Source organism: Electrona antarctica, assembly GCF_951216825.1.
Source record: "Electrona antarctica genome assembly, chromosome: 19".
Classification (NCBI taxonomy): domain Eukaryota; kingdom Metazoa; phylum Chordata; class Actinopteri; order Myctophiformes; family Myctophidae; genus Electrona; species Electrona antarctica.
This window is the reverse complement of record NC_136800.1, coordinates 6,203,489-6,225,512: the sequence shown is the minus strand read 5'-3', so window position 1 is coordinate 6,225,512 and position 22,024 is coordinate 6,203,489. Positions and strand designations below refer to the sequence as shown.

General features: G+C 42.9%; 1 protein-coding gene across 1 annotated transcript; it reads left to right on the top strand.

Annotated features, from left to right (window-relative positions):
* The first annotated feature begins 1,403 nt into the window (after positions 1–1,403).
* Positions 1,404–21,888, top strand: ppm1la (protein phosphatase, Mg2+/Mn2+ dependent, 1La). Its single transcript, XM_079530211.1, has 4 exons — positions 1,404–3,062; positions 10,800–10,974; positions 17,088–17,249; positions 18,112–21,888. Exons 1-4 carry the CDS (start codon positions 2,670–2,672, stop codon positions 18,468–18,470), a joined length of 1,089 nt encoding a protein of 362 aa, XP_079386337.1. The 5' UTR covers positions 1,404–2,669; the 3' UTR covers positions 18,471–21,888.
* The last annotated feature ends 136 nt before the right edge of the window (positions 21,889–22,024 follow it).

Sequence of the window (22,024 nt, the reverse complement as noted above, 5' to 3'; positions counted from 1 at the left end):
CAGAAAATAAGGCCTCAGTCGCCACAGGATCCATGTCCCTAAGCAGGCTCCACGGCAGCACTGATCTTATCTAACCCAATCACTACCTTGATCTAACGAATCCAAGGCAAGACCCGCAGAAACACAGCACCGCTGAACTTCAGAATGCATTGTGGGTAGAATGTCGACCTCTGACATTAATGCCCAATGGGTGCAGGTTCCTGGTTAGATCCCTTTGATGTTTTTGTGCTGTGTCCTTGTTTCACTTCCCAGACACCCTGCTGCAGATTGGTAGCTGTATGGGACATCAACTCTGTTTATGGCATGGGCTGAAAAGAAAGAAAGAAAGTGAGGATTATTAGGAACTCATAACTCTACATATTTCATGTTAAATGGTAAATGGTAAATGGTGCATTTATATAGCGCCTTTATCCAAGGCGCTTTACATAGATTGTGCATTACATTCACCCATTCACACACACATTCATACATCGATTGCAGCGGAAGCCATGCAAGGTACCAACCAGCACATCGGGAGCAATTTGGGGTTCAGTGTCTTGCCCAAGGACACTTCGACATGTAGACAGGAGGAGCCGGGATTCGAACCGCCGACCCATGGATCATTGGACGACCTGCTCTACCTCTTGAGCCACAGTTCTTGGGACAAAAGAAAGAAAGAAAGAAAGAAAGAAAGAAAGAAAGAAAGAAAGAAAGAATTTAGTGTAGCCTGTAGGATGGTTGTGCAGTGGTTCTGACCTAGAGGATCCTAGGGGCTTCCCCAGAAAAGTTATAGTTAAAGTGGTAACTAATTATGTAACCTTTTTACTGAATAAAATGTAAGTTTAGTTTATACAATTGAGGTGGTTACATTTTGTCTCCCTGCTCTAGCCTACCGGTATATACTGGTTAACCTGCACTAGGCCGCCTAGTTATAGCCTAATGTAACTGTAGCAGAGCTCACCAACATGCCATACACAGATAAATGTGTCTACTGTGGCAAAGACTTGGTCTTATCCGTGGCAAATATTAGATTTTCTGTTTTACACACCATTATAATATGTTCTTATTTTGATCATAACGCCCACTTACTGAATGTCAAGTCTCCAGGTTTGCATCAGAATATGTATGACAATTATTTATTATGACACTAGTAATAGAGGTTCTCAAATGTTTTATTTTCAAAGACCCCCTTAAGTGGTTCCATTTGAACACTCAGAGTTACAGACCTGTTATAGTCATTCAGGTTTATCTATTTGTGTGTTTCTGGTAATATTATTGTTTTGTATGTCCGTGGCAAAAATGGAATGTTGACCAACTGTAGACTATTGTAACATTCCCCCCCCCCCCCCCCCCCCACAAAATTTGGAGAAAAATAAAAGGTTTTAGAAGCCCTGGTGACAGTGTGTACTCAGCAAAAATGTAGCCATACTGTAAGCCGTGTAAAGTTTTTTCGAACTGCATAGGCTGCTACAATTGTGGTGATTGGCCAGTGGGGGTGTCTTTTTATAAGGGGTATGTGCGCACCAGAGTATGCAGCATAGATAGAGACCATAAAGGTATGCACCCGCAGAGGAGAAGCTGTTTTCTACACTAAGACCACCAATGGACCATCTATTAAATAAAGAAACAATCACAATGAGTGCCCTACTGTGTGCCGTTTCTTATATTGTGGGTAAGAAAGAAAGGAGGATAGCATGTTTTTTTTTTGCAACATCTAATTCATAGATCTATAGTACTAACCAACCTATACAGTTCTGTATGCACGTCAGAATGCACGAGACAGACTGTGGTAATAACCGTTAACGGGGGAAAACAAACATGAAAGGCATCATATTTTAAAGTTAACCGTACTAATAATTTAACATATTGACTTGGGGGGGGGGGGTTAAGAAAAAAAATACTGCAGCCTGCCTATTACATTAACGTGAGACTCTCCCCACCCCCCCACCCGAGGTTGCCTGTTATGTTTTTGATTGTCCATCATAGTAGCATACTGAGCCTGCAGCTGCGCACTCTGCAGCCACATTTATTCAAGTATGGGGGTGCGTGTGTGTTGTGAATGATGCGGAGCGAGCGAAGGAAGGGACGGGGACTGAATGAACACTAGCCACATTTCCCGGTGAAGAAAACGCGGGGGTCAGAGAGAACCGACCGAGGCTACCGCCGAACCGAACCCCGCCGCCGATCATCAATAATCCCCACCCCCGAACACTACCCTACCCGTCGCTCTCTCTCTGGGCGGGTCTAATCAACTAAACAAACAAACAAACAGAAATCCGCTATTCTTCTACAATGGAATATATCCATGAGCTCCTCTTCCGCAGCTGTTAGTTTTGAGGACGGGGGTGTCTTGTCTCTCTCTCACACACAAGAAAGACAAGGCGGGCCAAATCAATGACGGTGGCCTGTCCGCGTTTGTTGTGCTGCTGTGTGTGTGTGTGCTCCCCGGGTTAGAGAGCCGCTCGGATCGGCCGCGCACCGCACGGTATACGGTACGGTACGACCGCATTCGCACCACACGGGGCCTTGTTCTGCCGAGAACCACGTCAGATGGTCATAAAAAGGGGATATCTTTTTTTTGATCAAATCCGCCTGCGAGCGAAACGATCTGTTTTAAGTGTTCCGTTGAGCCGGATGGAGTGAATTGCAAAAATCGAGGGAGAGACGACGTTGTGTTGTGCTGGTGGGTGATGATAGGAGACACAATGACGCTGTTGTCTCTCCTGGGTCGGATCATGCGCTATTTTCTCCTTAGGCCGGAGACATTGTTTCTGTTGTGCATAAGCCTGGCATTATGGAGCTATTTCTTCCACACAGACGAGGTGAAGACCATCGTGAAGTCCAGCCGCGACGCCGTGAAGATGGTCAAGGGGAAGGTGGCGGAGATGATGCAGAACGACCTCAGGCTAAGTATCCTGGACGCGGAGTTCTCCAAGACCTGGGACTTCAAGAACAACAACGTCGCCGTGTACTCCATACAGGGCCGGCGCGACCACATGGAGGACCGCTTCGACGTGATCACTGACATCACGAACAAGAGCCACCCGTCTATATTTGGGATATTTGACGGACACGGAGGCGAGGTAAGCTTGGAAGGGATATTGAGGAGGAGACTGTCCAAGTGTCCATTCCATTTTAATCATCATTGCACTATGGCCACCACAGCCAAGAAGTAGGCACAGGCACCCCACCACACACTGAGCCAATCATCATGCATGACATTTGTGTGTGTGTGTGTGTGTGTAGTATTATGCTGTAGTTGCTGCTGTTGTTGCACATACAGTAAGTGTCATCATCACATATTATAGGTCCAGAGTCACAGCATGTTTGAAGACACAAACCTATTGCAGGCTAAACCACACACACACACACACGTTGTGGGAGAACAACCTCTTTTGTGGTCATCATGATTCATGCCTCCTCCACTCCCAAGTGTTGTTGAAGTGGTGGTGGAGTTGAATTGCACACCCTCTCTCCCTCACTAAAGAGTAAGACCCACCCATCTGGAGTCTTTTTGTTGTTACAGCCCCATGTGTGTGTGTGTGTGTGTGTGTGTGTGAGAGGGGGCTTCACTTCTTTCCTTCCACTCCCCCTTGTCAGGGGTCAGTGAATTCCCATGGCTGACTGTCCAGTGTCCACACACACAGACATCATGTCCTCTGAACCATCTGTCAGAGCGCGCTGTCCCCAACGCTTCCAGTCTGCCTCGAGCAGTGAAGACACAGTACACAGACACCCCTCTCTGTCTCTCTCTCTCTCTCTCTCTCTCTCTCTCTCTCTCTCTCTCTCTCTCTCTCTCTCTCTCTCTCTCTCTCTCTCTCTCTCTCTCTCTCTATATATATATATATATATATATATATATATATATATATATATATATATTCCCAAACAATAGGCTGGGGACCCATTTTTAAGTAAATAGTGTTTTAAACGTTTCCTACAATACATATTTTTATTACTAATTCAACAAGACATATTTTCAGACATTTACAATTCAACTAATTAAAAGGTTTAAAAAATAATAATAATAATAATTTTAGAGGCACACATCTATTTTCACAAATTGTGAAAATATGTAATAATAGTAACAATACTTAATAATGAATCACTATTAAATGGGGCTTAACCATAGTGCATTTTTGTAAGGTTGGATCTCAGGGAGGTGGAGGCATCACATTTCTCTTTCGGTTCTCAAGCTAAAAAGTTTGGGAAACACTGCAATAGATCATTGACTGATTGATTTGTATTTGCTGACATCACATAAAAAGAGCACAATAGCACTTTCCCGACATAGCCTTTAGTCATAGCATCACGAGGATGAAAACAACAAATAGCCCGAAGGCTTATTTCTATTGTGGTTCTCTTCTCACACACACACACACACACAAATACATCATTCCCATCATTTGCATGTTCCCTGGGTAACTCTGGTAACATGGGTTTCATGCTAGTAAAGCTGTGATTAAATGAAGACTTTTCATCTTACATAAGCCTACTACTGGCATACCGTTATGTTGGAACAATTATCTGAAGAGAGAGAAACGGACAAAGATGCAATATGGGCTTGTTGGTTTCAGTATTTCATCAACAATATTTGTCAAAGAAATATTGGCTACTAGAGTAAATCCAATCCTGACTGAAGGTTGCAAACTATGAATTGTGTCAGAAGCACTATTTATTATGACAGCTATTCAACTACCAGTATGCCAGTGCATCATGCTTGGCTCTTTTTATTCCAATTAGGGAAATAATTTACAAGGACTTGAATATGCTAACCAATAACCATGAGATCTATTGCTAGCCTTAACCCATTTTGGGCGGGAACCCCTTTTGGTGTTTTAAGCATTCTGTTCTACTTTAGCTATTGAAAAATAGCAGATCTACAAGCTCATAGCGCGCCACCGAGTGGCACGCTACGAGCTTGTAGATCTGCTATTTTTGAAAAATGTGGCGCAAATCTTTGAATATATATTTCAGAGCGAACATTTTTGAGTGGTGCAAACCACTCCAACAACTGGCTTTGTACCTGTGTACCCGTGTTTGTTCGTACCAAAAAAACGAGCATGGTTGCTATGGTTAGCAACCAAAAAAAACGAGCATGGTTGCTATGGTTAGTATGTGACGTCACTGACATCACATCACTTTCCTGGTTCTAATGTACAGTAACTATAACAATAAATGTGTAGTTGCACCACTCGGTTCACACGGGTGTGATTTTTTAACAAAAATATTGGCTTCTGGGGAGTCCCTGGAACTACATATTTTGAGATGGGGGTCCCAATAGAGATAATTCTGGGGGTCCTTGACATGAAAAAGGTTGAGCACCACTGACATAGAAACATGGGTTTTTCAGAAAAATGTTTTTAATCGACCTCAGTCCAAAATGGGTTTTTAAGGGTCCATTTGGTTCCATCCTAACTTGTCATTTAGCTGGGGACCCCCTGGAACTCCCTCAAGGACCCCTGGGGGTCCCCGGACCCCACTTTGGGAACCACTGATATAGGCTAGCTGACTTGTCTTCAAAGAATGATTTTGCCGTAAAGAAAAGTACTCTCGTATATAATGGGGGTATTATACAACTTCGGCGGTCACATGATCATTAACACTGCAGTGGTTAGCCTGATTTATACTTCGTCATACACGCGACAGAGCCGTCATGCGCTGGAAATAGCCCATCTGCTATTTTCAGTGCACAACTCTGTATGGATTAAGCCGCTGCATGTGAGACCGCATAAGCAACCTGCATGCGTCTCTCCATCTGCAGCTGTTTATCCCTTCATGGCTTTCATATTGTGTCAATAAATTATTAAGTATTTTCCCTGCAGTTCCAGAGATGCAATTGGATGGTTCCTGCGGTAGGGTAGGGAGCCAAAAGTTGACATTGAAAAGTGGAATAAATTAGAGCATTTTTTAAATAGAGAACCATAACATGCACAACAGTGTTGCTGGTGGTGTTGAAGGGGGAGATAGAGAACTGGGTATGTTTACTGGAGCTGATCTGTCTATTCCGGGGCCCATAATCAAATATTTAACCTTCCTGTCTGCACTGCAAAATCCTCGGTGTTCTTTTAACTCGTGCCCTACAAAATCCCCTAGGTCCATATGACACCCCCCTGCAGAGTGTGTGTGGTGTGGTGTGCGTGCATGCGGCTCATTCACCTTTGATAATGGTGGTCATAGTCACTGTAGGAGGGTGATATGGTGCCGACTGGGTCATGCTGACATTGTCCTCGACCAAGGTTCTTATTAGAAGTAAACGGGCCCAACACACACACACACACACACCACCCATGTTGGTTTTACTATAGTTGAGAGGAAATCAGACGTGTGATTGCACACGACACTGTTTAGGGTAAAAAACCCTAACCTGTGTCGTGTGCACCAAACCTAGCAGATTTACAAGCTCACCACAATACGTCACAGACGTGCAGTGTGACACGTGAGCTTGTGCATCTGTTATTTTCTCCTGTGCACGACACTGGCGCAAAACGAAGCATACATCGGCATAACTCTAACCCTAAGCCTGTGCACGCACGCACGCACGCACACACGCACTAATAACACTAACATCTCAGTGTTACATAGGACTGAGCACACATAACAGAAAATGTCGCATCGCAAACCCACTGAGGAAAGATTCCAGACCCCAAACTGGCTTTAAAAACAAACCATGTTCTATATCAAGCCCTACACAAAGTCAGAAATATGTTGGACATGAATATGCTCAAGGCATGTTTTCTGTGTATAATTTCAAACAATAAATCAATGCAGGTCATTGGTGTGAGATGATACTCTCTAAAGGTACTTTGAAATCAGGATTATCTTTTTTCTGGTGCAATACAAAATAGTGGGGAAAAGTACTCCAGGTGTGGATGTCCAGCAACCTGTTTGTTTGCTGTTTGGCACTTGGCACATATATAAGGCAGTACTATTAAATGGAGCTAACATGCCATGCCAAATATGGACAGATAGAACAGTGTGCCTCTGACTGAGCCGTGTGTTATAACCCAGCAAATGTAGGAAATCACTCCAGCCACATTGCTCTATTTCAAAGTCTCTTATGCGGGCAAGTAAGTTTGTCCAAATATGTACAAGTTCATTCATTAGCTGCTGAAGCACAACTGTATGCTAAGCCGTTTAAAACCTTTGTTTTTTGAGGGGCAAATTCAGCTTTTAATTGTGGATTTTTGTCTTACACAAACATTACATTCCCATTGAAAATGAATGGAGAATTTAAGTCATGTGTGTCTGAGCAAATCGGCCTAGTGTCTATTTTTGTCCACACAAACATTAAATTCCCATTGACAATGAATGGAGAATTTTACGTCAGTGTCTGAGCAAATAGGCAATAGGTGTTTATTTTACGTCATGATGATGTACGATGATAAGAGCGCCCCTCACTTCACACAGGTGTGATTTTTATTTTTCACACAGGTGTTACCACTACTGTGTCATCATATAAACGGCTTGTATCTGACTTAAACGGCACACACATGGTTCTCATAATAAGATTGACCCATTTTCAATGGGAGATGAATGCAGAGGCTCAAATTTGACGAGGGAATCTAAAATGAAAACCGCTGCAGTGTGTCTTGGTTTAATGCAGCTCATTTGCATGTTATATCTTCATGCTGAAGAGAACCTTCACTTGTGTGATGCTCAGAGGTAATCAAGGCTGACTGACTCCCTCTACAATTAAATGAACGACTGAGTACACTCGTCCAGACAGAGAGAGGGGGAGAGGGAGAGAGAGGGAGACATTGTTCTCAAGTGACATAATTTGCTCACCGCATTTAACTTCCATGTCACGTTCTTTAATTATATTATAACGGCAAAATATCTCAGATGAAATGGAAGTTGCAGCTGCAAGTCGGGTAGTATCTTTGTCTCAGCTGATAAACCCGATTAATGCTTTTAATGTTAACACAGGCACTTTCAATTGCTGGTGCATGCATGAAGAGACACAGGTTTTCAGCATCCTTTTCATGAATATCTGCCCCGCACATGTTACAGCATAGCAATGCTGTAATGTCTGTTTCTATATAACTCTAAAACAAACCCTGACAGTTTATTATACTGTAAAAACCAGTTTCTAGCATCCCAGTCCACACCTTGTGTCCTTGTCACTGATGGGTTGAAATCCCAATCTCAAGAAATGTACTTTACGACAGGAATCGGAATAAGAATCAACTTGAAATTTGAATTGCAGTTTTGATTTTAGACTGGAGGAGGTATGATTTGTATTTTAATAGAAAGGGTGCCTATTATTAAACTATTTAAATATTATTCTGTTACATTTTGCCAGATGTGGCCTGCAGCAGCAGCTGTCCAATGCAAGGCTGTGACAATGGGGGGGGGGGAGAAGAAGATGAATGCAAGGGAGGAGGGATTTGGGTTGAGGAGAGGTTGTTCAATAATTCAGCATGGAACACCTGCTGACCGCTCATTTAAAAGGAAAGGGAAAGAGAAAAATAACTCGTTGAACCAGAGCCACAGAACCTGGCTGAGAAAAATAAAGCCTGTGCAATGAAATCACAATGCATTCTATTTGTGTCCTTCACTCCGACTTTTCAGAGTGGAAGGAAAACGGTCCACTGTGCTGAATTAAGCAATATTACATGTGATGGTGTGTGTTACTGTCATTAACGAGCCGAAGGAGAGTTCTGTAAGCAGCGCAGAAGTGCCAGTAAGTGACAGTAACGCACACCCTCATGTAATATTGCGATTAAACAACAGTTACCCTTAAAACTAAGATAGTCGCCAAAAATCACATTTTCTTTTAATGACTGAAGAAGCCACTCCGACCACAAATGTCCCAAGAAACTAGCTAGCCTAGCCACCGAGTCTGCTACTCTCATGGTAGAACAATAGGGGCGGCGGTGGCTCAGGGGTAGAGTGTCTGGATGGTAACCGTAAGGTTGCCAGTTCGAACCCGGGCTCCCCCAGAGTTACTGTCGAAGTGTCCTTGAGCAAGACACTGAACCCCTAATTGCTCCCGATGTGCTAGTTGGTGCCTTGCATGGTTTCCGCTGCCATCAGTGTATGAATGGGTGAATGTAATGCCCAATCTCTGTAAAGCGCCTTGGATAAAGGCGCTATATAAATGCACCATTTACCATTTAATACAGCTGAATTATTTGTTTTAATTAAGTGTTCCATGATGCTGGTTTCTTTGAAGCACGGCTAGAAGGCTGTTTCAACCAATCGGATTGCTTCCTCGAAACGACCTGTTGTATGGTGTGATTTACAACACAAGAGAATTAATAGCTCGACCTGCTTGAGAAACATTACCTTTTTAGGTTAGAGAAAGCATCAAAGGTCTCCAGCAGCTGCGCAGAAGAGCACTTAGAGGAGAGGTGCTCACTGGCAATAAAAAGGAAATAATCTCTCTAGTCCGACAAAATCACTATCCTCAAACACTAACTGTAAAATGTGTACTGTTACTTCCTTTTGCACTAGTGAGCCAACGTATACAATAGCAACACCAACGGAACACAACCGTAATTAGTATCGGTTGTTGTAAGCTACTGTACACACGTACTGGGACATGATACTATGCAGGGAGCTTGGGTGTCTTGCAGTCTAGCATGGGCAGAGGCTGCATTTCAACGGCTCGCTCTCTCCGTTCATCCTCTGCTACACATTTACATTAGATTGCTTATGTTATGCTTGGTCAGGACAGGAGTATACATTTCCACCCACTGCTATTTAAAACCTCTTCTCTTATATCATGTACGGTCTTCGTAGAGGCAATTTTATCTCTAAACCCTCTGCTAAGATTAGATTTTGTTTACGTAGCCTGGACAGATGTGCTGGATTGATTGATTTCTTGGTATATCGTTGCTGTCAGGAGGAAACCACCCAACTCTTTCTTTTGATTTCTTGGCATAAATCATCAGTGCTATGCTATTGAATACCCTGTCTGTGTGTTGATTAAGAAAATCACACCTGTGTGAAGTGAGGGGCGCTCTTATCATTATACATCATCATACATCATCTCATGAACAACTGCATTTATGTGATTGGTTCGCCGATTTGTTCGTCTACATATGACGTACATTTTCCCTTCATTGTCAATGGCAACACATTTACGGCATATTTGACAGACATATGACCTAATTTCTCCTTTCATTGTCTGGCAAATTTGAGACGTGTGTGGACAAAAGCTGTATGTAGGAGGGGCTCTTATCGTACATCATCCATTCATTGTCAATGGGAATTTAATCTTTGTGTAGGCCAAAAGTAGCCGATTTGCTCGTCTACATATGACGTAAATTCTCCATTCATTGTCAATGGCATTTAATGTTTGTGTTAGGACAAAAATCTACACTATAGCTGAATATAGGAGGAGGGGCTAGCACCCCTCAAAAAATATTGAACCAATGTAAAGTAGTAAAAAATGCTTCGGACCAAACCTCTTAACTCCATTGGACCATCAAACTGTCTGGCAGCTGCCTCCCCCTCTCATGCAATTGACAATATATAAAGTCACAACACCAGCTTTGATGAGGCAGTATTGCTTTCTTTTCAAAATATAAGTAAAATCAGTAAAATCCTCAGTGTTAATGTATCCATTTGTAACTGTGTGTACAATGTAACCAAATGGACACTTGTGGCTTCATTTGGTTACCTTTTTACACTCTCTGGGGTCCCTATTTCTGCCCTATTCCTATAGGCAAAAATCATTGAAAAAATCTTAGTAGGTGGTTAACACTTAACAGCAAATGTTACTGTGTATCCTCTAGTCTAATCTACAACCCATCTAATAGCAAACCCAACTGTATTTACGTTTGTGTGTCGTTCCCTGTTGTCGCTCCCAGGCCGCAGCGGACTACGCGAAGGCCCACCTGCCGGAGTCGTTGAAGCAGCACCTGCAGGCCTACGAGAGGGAGAAGAGAGAGAGCTACCTCTCCTACGCCAGCATCCTGGAGCAGCGCATCCTGGCCGTGGACCGCGAGATCCTGGACAAGCTCTCCGTCAATCACGATGAAGCAGGTCAGGAGTGGAGAAGCTAGGGGTGGGTGGGTTTATGTGAAAGCTAAAGGTTGTGAAAACGGCTCACGTAGATGTGGTCTGGCTTGCAACACTGCGGTGATGTTCCACGCCAAGATAGATGGACATGAATCCATCATCATCAGGGTCACGTTGGGCTACTTTTATCAGTAAAATGAAAGGGGTTTTGAGTGGTTTTGATTGTATGCCCTACGTTGTTTATCGCTCACCGGTCACCTCTGATTTAGGACCCAGTTCCTCCCAGCAATCTGTAGATCACCTTTGAAGGTTAATGCGTGATTGATGCTTGGTTGAATGCCGTGGCGCGCACCAAAAAATAGCCAATCTACAAGCTCACAATGTGTCCGGCTGAGACGCATTGTGAACTCTTAGATCGACCGTTTGGTGAGTGACACGGGTATATGAGGCGTAACACTGATGCTGCTCCTCAACAAAACGTAGCAGCTCTGTTTCATTGGCGTGAGGGGTTTATAGTTACCCTTCCTGTCAGCTGTCAGCCCTGAGGAATTGATTAGATACAAAAGGCCGGATTCAGCAGCTAGTAAATCACTGTATTTCTCGTTGCAGTGGAGTGGATATAAAGCCAGAATGCAGTCAGAAGTGATTACACCAGGGGATGGTGCTTAGTTCTTTCACCTTCATAAAAAAAAACAAAGGATCTCGATCGCACACAGTGGCAAGAGTGAATTTCAATTATTTGTAATAGTCCGGCAGCCGACTATTACTACTACTAGCTTGTTTAAAGTGGGAAATGTAGTCTTTTTTTACTGGCCTAAAATATTGTCTATAGACTATATACAGACATTAATTAATCCACTTGCTGACCGGCTGTCACTATTGGGCAATTTCTTTTATAGGGGTTTCTTGTGACCCTACCATTAACATCCTATGGCACAAAATACACAACCTGACTCCGCCAGATGGGGCAGCGGGCAGCGGCACTTGATGCTCCGGCCACAAAACGGCCTGGCCAATCAGCGGCAGCTAGAGGCGGGATCAAGGCATACACAGTGCTGCCTTGATCCCGCCTCTAGCTGCCGCTGATTGGCCAGGCCGTTTTGTGGCCGGAGCATCAAGTCTGCCTGAGAGTTCCCAGATGGGAGCAGGAGGGGGGAACCCAGTGTACTCTCTGCTGCCCCATCTGGCGGAGTCAGGTTACAAAATACACTCCTTGAGCTAAAAGCAGCCATAGCCACTTGCCCAAATGTGCCCAAAATGTGCTGACCTCATCACATTTGTCAGGACGTCTATGGCAGTTTTTAGCCCAAGGAGTGCATTTTGTACAAAACTAATGCTTGGAATGGATTCAGAATCATGAAAACCCCCTAGTTTGACATGTCACATGCTACTTAAAGCATAAGGAAAGTTTGACATTTTTGCCTGCCATAGGATGTTAATGGTAGGGTCACAAGAAACCCCTATACAAAAAATTGCCCAATAGTGACAGCCGGTCAGCAAGTGGTTTCATGAATGTATGTATATAGACAATATTTTAGGCCAATAAAAAAGGCTATAATATACCAAATTTCCCACCCGTCCACCTCGGCTGCCGGACTATAAGGGGCTAGCCCCTTCTATAAACAGCTTTTGTCCTCACATGTCTCAAGATTTGCCATTGACAATGAACGGAGAAATGATGTCAGAATTCCGCTAAATATGACGTAAATTAAACATCAAAACAGTAAACGCCATTGACATTGAAGGGAAAATGTACGTCATGTGTAAACGAGCAAATCGGCTAACCAATCACAGGCAACAGGCATTCTGATTGGCCAGTATGAGATGATGTATGATGATAAGAGCTGATAATTCCGCTAAATATGACATAAATTAAACATCAAAACATTAAACGCCATTGACATTGAAGGGAAAACTTACGCCATGTAAACGAGCAAATCGGCTAACCAATCACATGTTGGTGGGAGCGCTTGGCCAATAAGGGACCACCTTATGTAGCAATGTCAAATGTCCGCTAACATAAATTGATGTACGATGACAAGAGCGCCCCTCATTTCACACGGGTGTGATTGTTTTTAGTTTCTACATAAACACTCGTGTGAAGTGAGGGGCGCTCTTATCATTCCGTGCTCATCCAATCAAATCATCACAAATGTCATTCCGGGCCAATCACTTTTGGCGTCTTCACTTTTCTGCCCTCACTTTCATCCTCAATATGTACTTTTCTCAGCCAATCAAATTGTCGTGTTCACACAAACATTGGCTCAAAGTTGGGCATAGATGGGAGGGGCTAGCTCCCCTCACAAGTAAAATTTAAATTCACTCTGTGTGAGATCCAGTACCTTGTTTTTCGTGAAGGTGAAAGAACTAATAAGAAGTGGTGTGCACAGATATTTAGAGGGGCAGGTGCGCAAGTGAAAAAAAGGGCCTTAGTTGTGTGAGATTTATAGATTTTGGGGCATAAATAATATATATTAGAAGCTTTTTATCAAGAATTGATCAATGTCACCATGGTCCACATACGGTACATTATTATAATATTGTTTTTTCAAAAGGGCACATTGCTGTCCAGAGGGCAAAGGGCAGGTACTCTAGCACCACCTAGTGTCTATCTGTGCACGCCACTGCTAGTAAGCACCATCCCCTGGTGTGTAATCACTTCTGACTGCATTATGGCTTTCTATCCACTATCTACATAATAACTGAAAGACAGAGAGGTTTAGTGTGTGACAATGTCGAAAATAAAAATCACACCCGTGTGATTTTTATCATCCAATAAAAGATGAATATACTTAATTTGTCAACTCATGTTATTATCTTTTAACCATGATACAATGTTTTTTTGAGTGGTGTAAACCACTCCTACAACTGGCTTTGTTAGTGCAGAAAAAATGAGCATGGTTGCTATGTTCACCCTGTTCACCCGGGTGTGATTTCATACAACTGGCTTTGTTAGTGCAGAAAAAATGAGCATGGTTGCTATGTTCACCCTGTTCACCCGGGTGTGATTTCATTACGTCAGACATGATTTCATTACGTCAGACAGGCTAAGACCTTACACCACTCAGTTCACACGGGTGTGATTTTTTTTAAACTGACAGCCCCGAGCTGAATTAAAACAGTTACACTGTGTTTTGAAATGCAGATTTGCTCATCCACATATGACGTAAATTCTCCATTTCATTGTCAATGGCAAATGTGACAAGAGCGCGCCTCAAAAATGAATTGAACTTCACTCTTGCCACTGTGGCCCCTTTTCCACCGGTTGGTTCCCAATGGGAACTGGTTCAGTTCTTTTTGGTTCTTAGTCCATGAGCCAGAGCTCCAAAATTGGAACATTAATTATGAATTGAGTGTGCAAAACCATACCTATATTAGATTGTTATCACCATGACACTTCCCCAATTGATTACTTACACGAAGACAATGATTTATTGTATTACAAATTTTACATTTTAAAAAATGCAAATGAGGCATTATGTAGGAAAATAAAACTGTGGAAGGGTTATCATGTATTAATTTACTTGTATTGATCCTATACACAATTTAATATAGGTCTAGTTTTTCCCACCAATTTTGGAGCTCTGGCTCATGGACAAAGAACTGAACCGGTTCCCATTGGGAACCAACCGGTGGAAAGGGGGTCTCTGTGTGTGCGATCCGGTGCCTTTGTATTTCGTGATGTTGATTTGAGTGGCTATCGGCACCAGAAGTCAGAGCGCGGTGGTTACAGCTAAAGTCATTTATAGTTCTTTCACCTTGACATCATCTTTCGCCTCCATCCCTGGAGGTATACAGTAGCTACTGAAGTTGGATATGATGAGTACAGCTTAGAATCCCCTTTGGTTATGCAAAATAAAATACTGTTGTAAAGAGCAGTACACATTATCATAATAATATGATGCCATAATAATATGACATCAGTGCTATGACATCATATTGATGACATCAGGGATCTCCATATATGGGCGCACAATAGACACAGACAGATACACAGACAGATCTGAGGATTTATAGATATACAGCATATCATTGGAGAATCGCTGGTCCAACTAATTTCAGTTCACACGGTCACAGCTCTCTGCCTTGCGTCCTCAGCAATACACACAGCAAGTTTGAAGTCGATCGGTCAAACGGTTCTCGATATTACACGAAGGGAAGGCAGTTAGACAGATTTGCGATATGAGTTTCAAAGGATAATGGATAGTTAGACACGGTTGAGGTTGATCGGTTCCCAAGATATTTAGACTGTATTATTGAATTCTAATATATCTATTGATACACCCTTTCATCCATGCATCATGGTACCAATAAAATGAACAATTAAATTGTTTAAAACTAGAATTAATCACTCGTCTTGTGTATATTACAGAACGCATTCTGCATCAAATTCAAAAATATATTTTGGGGAAAGTTTAAGCAGCAAAATATCAGTGGTTTGCTGATTTAAAAAGTTGTTCAGAGCCTTACATTTTACACCATCAATACCAATGATTAGAGAGAGAGACTGGCCAGCCTGGGGCACCTGATGGAGGGGAAAGGAACTGGTCAGAATAACATGTTCCTTCCATGCGTTACGTCTGGCCGGGGAAACTCTCCCCTGTCATGTGACAAAGAAGCAGCTTGGACTCCTCATGCAAAGAGGGAAGCATGAGGTCAGCCCGCTGCCCCCCAGGTTGGCAGAGGAAGTGTAGTGCCCAGGATTACATTACATAATTGACACTGGGTGAAAAAGATGGGTTGCAAAATCGTGGGATAAAAGTTATTAAAAGAAATAGAGAGGGGGGTGGGGGGATTTATTCTTTTTGTCAAATAAATTATAAATAATCCTCAAATTTGAACACAGACAGCACAAGATATACAATATATAGTACCAGAGATATATATATACAATATATAGTACCAGAGCTTCCAGTACAACAGATGAAGAAAGAACAAGGGACCTTTGTATTGTTTTCAGCCCAGTAGAGCCTCCCAGGCGGGAGCCAGACGGGAGCCTTTCAAATTAAACAAAAAAGTGGAATCCCCCGGGATTTGTAGGACTTCCTGCTGGTTACAGAGCACATACATCTCAGATAACTCTCTGGGACTTTCCTATGACCTTCCCAACCAGTCTTAATCTTAGCCCTAAGAAGGCCATACCTAGCCTGGCTAATAAGCCAGACCGAATCAGCCCTTGGCAAAAAAGAATTGCCTGCGACAGTGTTGTGTGATATTAGTCTGGCTTATTAGCCAGGCTAGGCCATACCAACTTGAGATTTTGTAGAGATATTCAAGTCAAAACACTTTCTATGAAACTCTTGTACGCCAACTCTGTAGTGTGTCCGCTTACAGAAAATCTATTCCGCTGTTCTCTAAAGATGTAGACATTGCATAGCTTTTAAAAATGGTTTCAGTGTTAGCTGTGAAGTTCCTGAAAGAGTGACTCCTATGGGCTTTGGCAGCACCTGTCATCGCATGGTGTTAAACATTACTTGACCCCCCCCAGGAGGACATAGCAAAACAAGTGCTGTCGTATTAGTACAGATTAACGATAAACAATTCTGTTGACGGGACACAATCGTGTCATCGCGTTCAAGAGATTGGGGTAGATCAAGGTTATAGCTAAGTGCTACTTGTTGTTGCTCACTCTCTCAGGCATTATTTGTTGGGGACACCTCACACCAGGCTCCAATATTTATTTGCTACCCTTTTTTTGTAGTTTATTTTCACCCATTTTAACCAGTTTACTTCATAGGAGATCTCAAAACAGCGCTCTGGCTTCTTATCTATAGCTTTTTATGTGCCTATAACAAATCTAGGACAATCACAATACATGACATCTTCTTATCTTAAACATACTGCTTAGTGAAGGTGTGATGAAAAGCAGAGTTTTCATCGACATCTTCATTTTTCATCCGTGCCGTTGTGATTGTGTAAGTTACCGGTGGAAACAAACCAAGGCTGGTGACAGAAGCTAAAAGCCCTGTGATCGATGATGTCCATTGTGTGTTATGCTTAGTCAGTGGAAAGCACTTGGCGTGCAGTATAGCCTTGCCAATGAGAAGTAGCCGTTGAAGTGGAAAATCCTTCAGCCGACTCATAAATTATATCTCTCCTCTTTCTCTCTCTCTCTCCCTTTCTTCTTTTCCCCCCAGGGACAACATGTCTGGTAGCCTTGCTGTCAGACCGAGAGCTTACCGTGGCCAACGTCGGGGACTCGCGTGGCGTTTTGTGCGACAAGGATGGCAATGCTGTTGCACTGTCGCATGACCACAAACCCTACCAGCTCAAAGAACGGAAAAGAATCAAGAGGGCAGGCAAGTTGGGTACAGCATGGGTTCCCAAAGTGGGGTCCGGGGACCCCTAGGGGTACTTGAGGGAGTTCCAGGGGGTACCTCAATTAGAGATAGTTAGGAACCAAATGAACCCTTATGGGTCTGTAACTCAGAGTTAAATTAACAGTGGTTTTACAATATAAATGGGGGTACCAGAGATAGAAATGCCATTAAATCGGGGATCCGTAGCATAATGCGTGTGAAACTGGGGGTCCATGAAATTAATATGTTTCGGGAATTCTCCCTTATCGGGGTCACTGGCATATGTTTTCAAATGGGGGGTCCGTGGCCTAATAAATGTTGATTTGGGGGTCCTTGACACGAGAAAGTTTGGGAACCACTGGGGTACAGCACTATTATAATGCAAGGCCACGGCCAGTGAAGGGATGTGCTTGAAACATATGGTCCTCAGTTGCCATCTGTTGGATTACTTTGGAATAGCATTGTGAGAAAGGAAATGGGGGGGTGAATTAAAGCCAGAATGTATATTCGACCCATTCTGGGCGGGAACCCCTTTTGGTGTTTTAAGCATTATGTTATACTTTAGGAGATCTACAAGCTCATAGCGCGGCACTGAGTGCCGCGCTACGAGCTTGTAGGTCTGCTATTTTTGAAAAATCGTGAAAATGTGGCGCAAATCTTGAGATTTAGAAGGCATTCGTAGAATCGTAGCATCTGGTCGAAATGGGTTTACAAGTAAATACTTGTGGATCAAGCCATTAAATATTGTGTACACAATACACCTAATGTTGACAGGGTTACATAGTCGCAAATTAGGCACCAGGCAGCTAATTACCATTTTGTGTATGAATACTAATGAAGTGGACATTTGTCTTTCCCCCAGGGGGCTTCATCAGTTTTAATGGCTCCTGGAGAGTCCAGGGCATCCTGGCCATGTCGCGTTCTCTCGGCGACTACCCTCTGAAGAACCTCAACGTGGTCATCCCTGACCCGGACATCATGACCTTTGACCTGGACAAGCTGCAGCCCGAGTTCATGATCCTGGCGTCCGACGGCCTGTGGGACGCCTTCAGCAACGAGGAGGCCGTGCGCTTCATCCGCGAGCGTCTCAACGAGCCGCACTACGGTGCCAAGAGCATCGTCCTGCAGTCCTTCTACCGCGGCTGCCCCGACAACATCACGGTCATGGTGGTCAAGTTCAAGAGCGGAGCAGGAGGAAGTAGCAAAGCAGGGGATCATTAGACCGGGGAGAGGTATAACGAGGCTGCATGGGGATTGCTGATATGTTTTGCGGTTTATGTTGTCCTCCGATTTCCCTACTGGAAAGCGTGACTTTTACTTAATTCCGCCATCGGTGTTGTGCGTCGAAAAATAGCAGATCTACAAGCTCCCGACACAATGCCGATGTGACTCATTGGGGGCTTGTATATCGTGCTATTTTTGGCATGTGACACCGGCACGCAAGTCAAGTATAAATCAGGCATAACACCAAGGGAATGCTGGAAACTGGACCCTGCTGCGTGCTCTTTTATGGATGCTGTTATGAATGCAGATGCACTGGCATACAACGCACGCACACACACAGACACAGACACACACACAAAACAGAATGTTGGTACTCACACTTCCTTTAACCATCTAATCCAAACCATTTGTTAAACCAATGTTTAAACTGTTGTTTTTTTTTAGTTGTTTTTTTTAGATTTTGTTTTTGGGGCTTTTTATGCCTTTATTGATAGGGAACAGTAGTCGGACAGGAAAGGGGGAGAGAGATGGGGAGTGACGCGCGGCAAAGGCCGTCGGGCTCGGGAGTTGAACCCGCGGCAACGCCGTCCGGCTGGCTTACCAGTCTAGGAGCCCAGACGGTTGAGCTAACCGTTCCGGGCCAAACTGTTGTTATTTTTTTCCCCCGTGACTGTACCAGACACATAGAAGGAGTAGCCTATACGCACAGTTTAAATACACAGAAGGTAACCCTCCCTTTATCATCAAGGGGGTTGCTCTTAACCAGCACCCATCAGACTGTGATTCATTTACTATGCTTTACTTCAAATGTGACTTGCAGCACCGAAATCTGTCTCTAAAACTCAAAGCAAGAGGAGAATGTTGCTCTTTTTTTTCATCAAATTGTGATAATACAAATGTTTATATAGTTACCCAATGTGGATGAGAAATATAATAATGGTAAATGTAGGGTTACAGGCTAGCAGAAAATGGTTTAAGGATTTGTTTTGTTTTTCCTTCAGTTTTTTCCTTCCTTTCATGTCTGCTTGAAGGCTTGTTAGTTTTACTTTTTTCCTACAAAGCTATAGACGGTAAGACTTGGATGCTAGTAGCATAAAACACAATGGATTCATAAAAGGTGGAAATGTGAACATTGTGCACTGCTTTGGATGAGCTAAGTGGCTAATTGTCTCAGAAGTAGTATAAAAACAATATTGATTAAGTCAAAATGTGAAATAGTACATTCACTCTCTCTCTCTCTCACACACACACACACACACACGTCTAGGTAAACAATGCACTTTTGAGGCTTTGATTTTTATGGAATGATAAGTTGTTACATATCAACCTATGTACACTGCATATCCTTCATCTAAGCCTAAGGGGTTGTCATGTACTGTATATGTACAGTATAGCTCCTGACATCCCCCTCTTGGCAACATAGCCAATTGGTGTGGCTGGACAAATTTACTTTCAGAATTTACACTCCTAGTTTGAATCATCCATGGTGTCTCCAGTTTGGCTGGGCGTCCATATACGGATACAAAAATTGTCTTAATATGACTTAAGTTGATCTGGCCTCTATCGACGTCTGTCTTAGTGGGCAGAATTAGTTTGATGTAATCAGGTGATATTCTGGGCCAGATGTGACTAGTCTTGGTTTGACTTGATTTGGCTCCAATAGAGATGTTCGTCCAGGTCTCGCTGCACTGTAGCATCTCCTACGGGTTGGTCAGGGGAGAGCACCTTAGGGTGTGTAACTATAGGAGGAATAACGTGGCTACCTGTAGGCCTACACACGCATTACATTTTCCCACGGAAACGCCTCACTGTCGGGTGAAAAGAAGCGGCCTTGACATCACACGTATTGGGAGGACGACTCCTGGCTGTCTGTGCTCTCCTCGGGACCGGTTGCTTAGGTGTTAAATGTGATGATAATGGGACTAGAACAGTGGTTCCCAAACTTTTTCATGTCAAGGACCCCCAAATCGACACGTATTAGCCCGCCCGCGGACCCCCATTAGAAAATATATTCCAGGGACCAGTGATTCTCAACCCGTTTAATTTCAAGGACCCCCAGTTTGACATGAATATTGGTCTATACAGACCCCCATTTAATGGCATTGACCCCAATTTATATTGTAAAATCAAAGTTCATTTAACTCAGAGTGTACAAATGGAACCGTTAGGGTCCGTTTGGTTCCATTTGTACACTCTCAGAGTTACAGACCCATAATGGTCCATTTGGTCCCTAACTACCATTTAGCTGCAGGGGACCCCCTGTAACTCCCCTGAAGTACCCCTGGGGGTCCCCGGACCCCACTTTGGGAAACACTGGAATAGAATACATGAGGAATCAGCAATCAACATCTGAATTGGGGAAAAAAACAAAAGATGAAAAAAGAATTGCCCAAATACAATGATAATTTGAGAAACGATCATTAGTAATGAATGTGGATAAATATGATTACGAAACGGCTAGAAACAGTCATAGTTCATTTCACTCGACTAGAACGGTCTTATGAGTTCAGAAAATGTTATCACTTTACGATAGACCAGGGAAAGACAACATTTAGGCGATATTTTTTATTTGCTTTGCAAATGCATTGTTGCTGTCCAAGCGTATATACAATACCACAACCAAAATCTCAGATGATATCCTAGTCTCATGTCACAATATCGATACATATCGCCCAGCTCTAGTGAGGGGTCCAACTTCAACTGTTTCAATACAATGGTTTTTACACCAACTGTACCAGAGCATGTGCTTTGGCTTCTTGTTTATAAAAAACAATAATACAAAAAAAAAAAAAAACGATGTATCTTTGGATGCTGATGGAAGCCTTTTGGCCCCAGAAAGCACACAGAATAAGCGATGCAAATGATTTATGCACCTTATTAGCTATATCATTTACAGCTGCAACCGGCATGCTATTAGCTAGGAATACAATATGCTTTTGATGCAATACTGGAGTCACTGAAACCAATGTTAAATTAAGGCCAGTGAGTCATGGTACAACCATACTGAATAACTACTGTTGTAGGCTACTGAATTCCAATTAACTTTCACTGTTGTACACCGTGGGTTTTTGCATTATTTGAGAGAAGCAACAAGCCTTTCTTTTTATTTAACAATTGACCTTAATGCCTTATTTATTATTATTAAGTTTGTTAATGTGTTTGGCGAGATTTGCCAAACCCGGTATATTGACAATTCAGTTGTTTGTTTGTCCTTTTGTACATCAGTTTACAATTAAAAACCAATACCAATAACTTTGACTTGGGGCAGCTCATCCACACATAGACGCCTACTGCACAGATTGTGGGCCTATGTGTGCTCAGTGTACAACTCTGCCAAAAACAGTGTAAAAAATGATTCTGTATGCAAACGACCAGTATTAAAATTAAGTACCATGTCAGCATTGTGTTTTGTCTTCAAATTGTGTGTGTGTGTGTGTGTGTGTGTGTGTGTGTGTGTGTGCGCGCGTATTCATGCAGCCTGCAGGACATTATAGTTGCATCATATGCAACATAACTTTATAGGGATCAGGTCATATATAGACTCACACAAC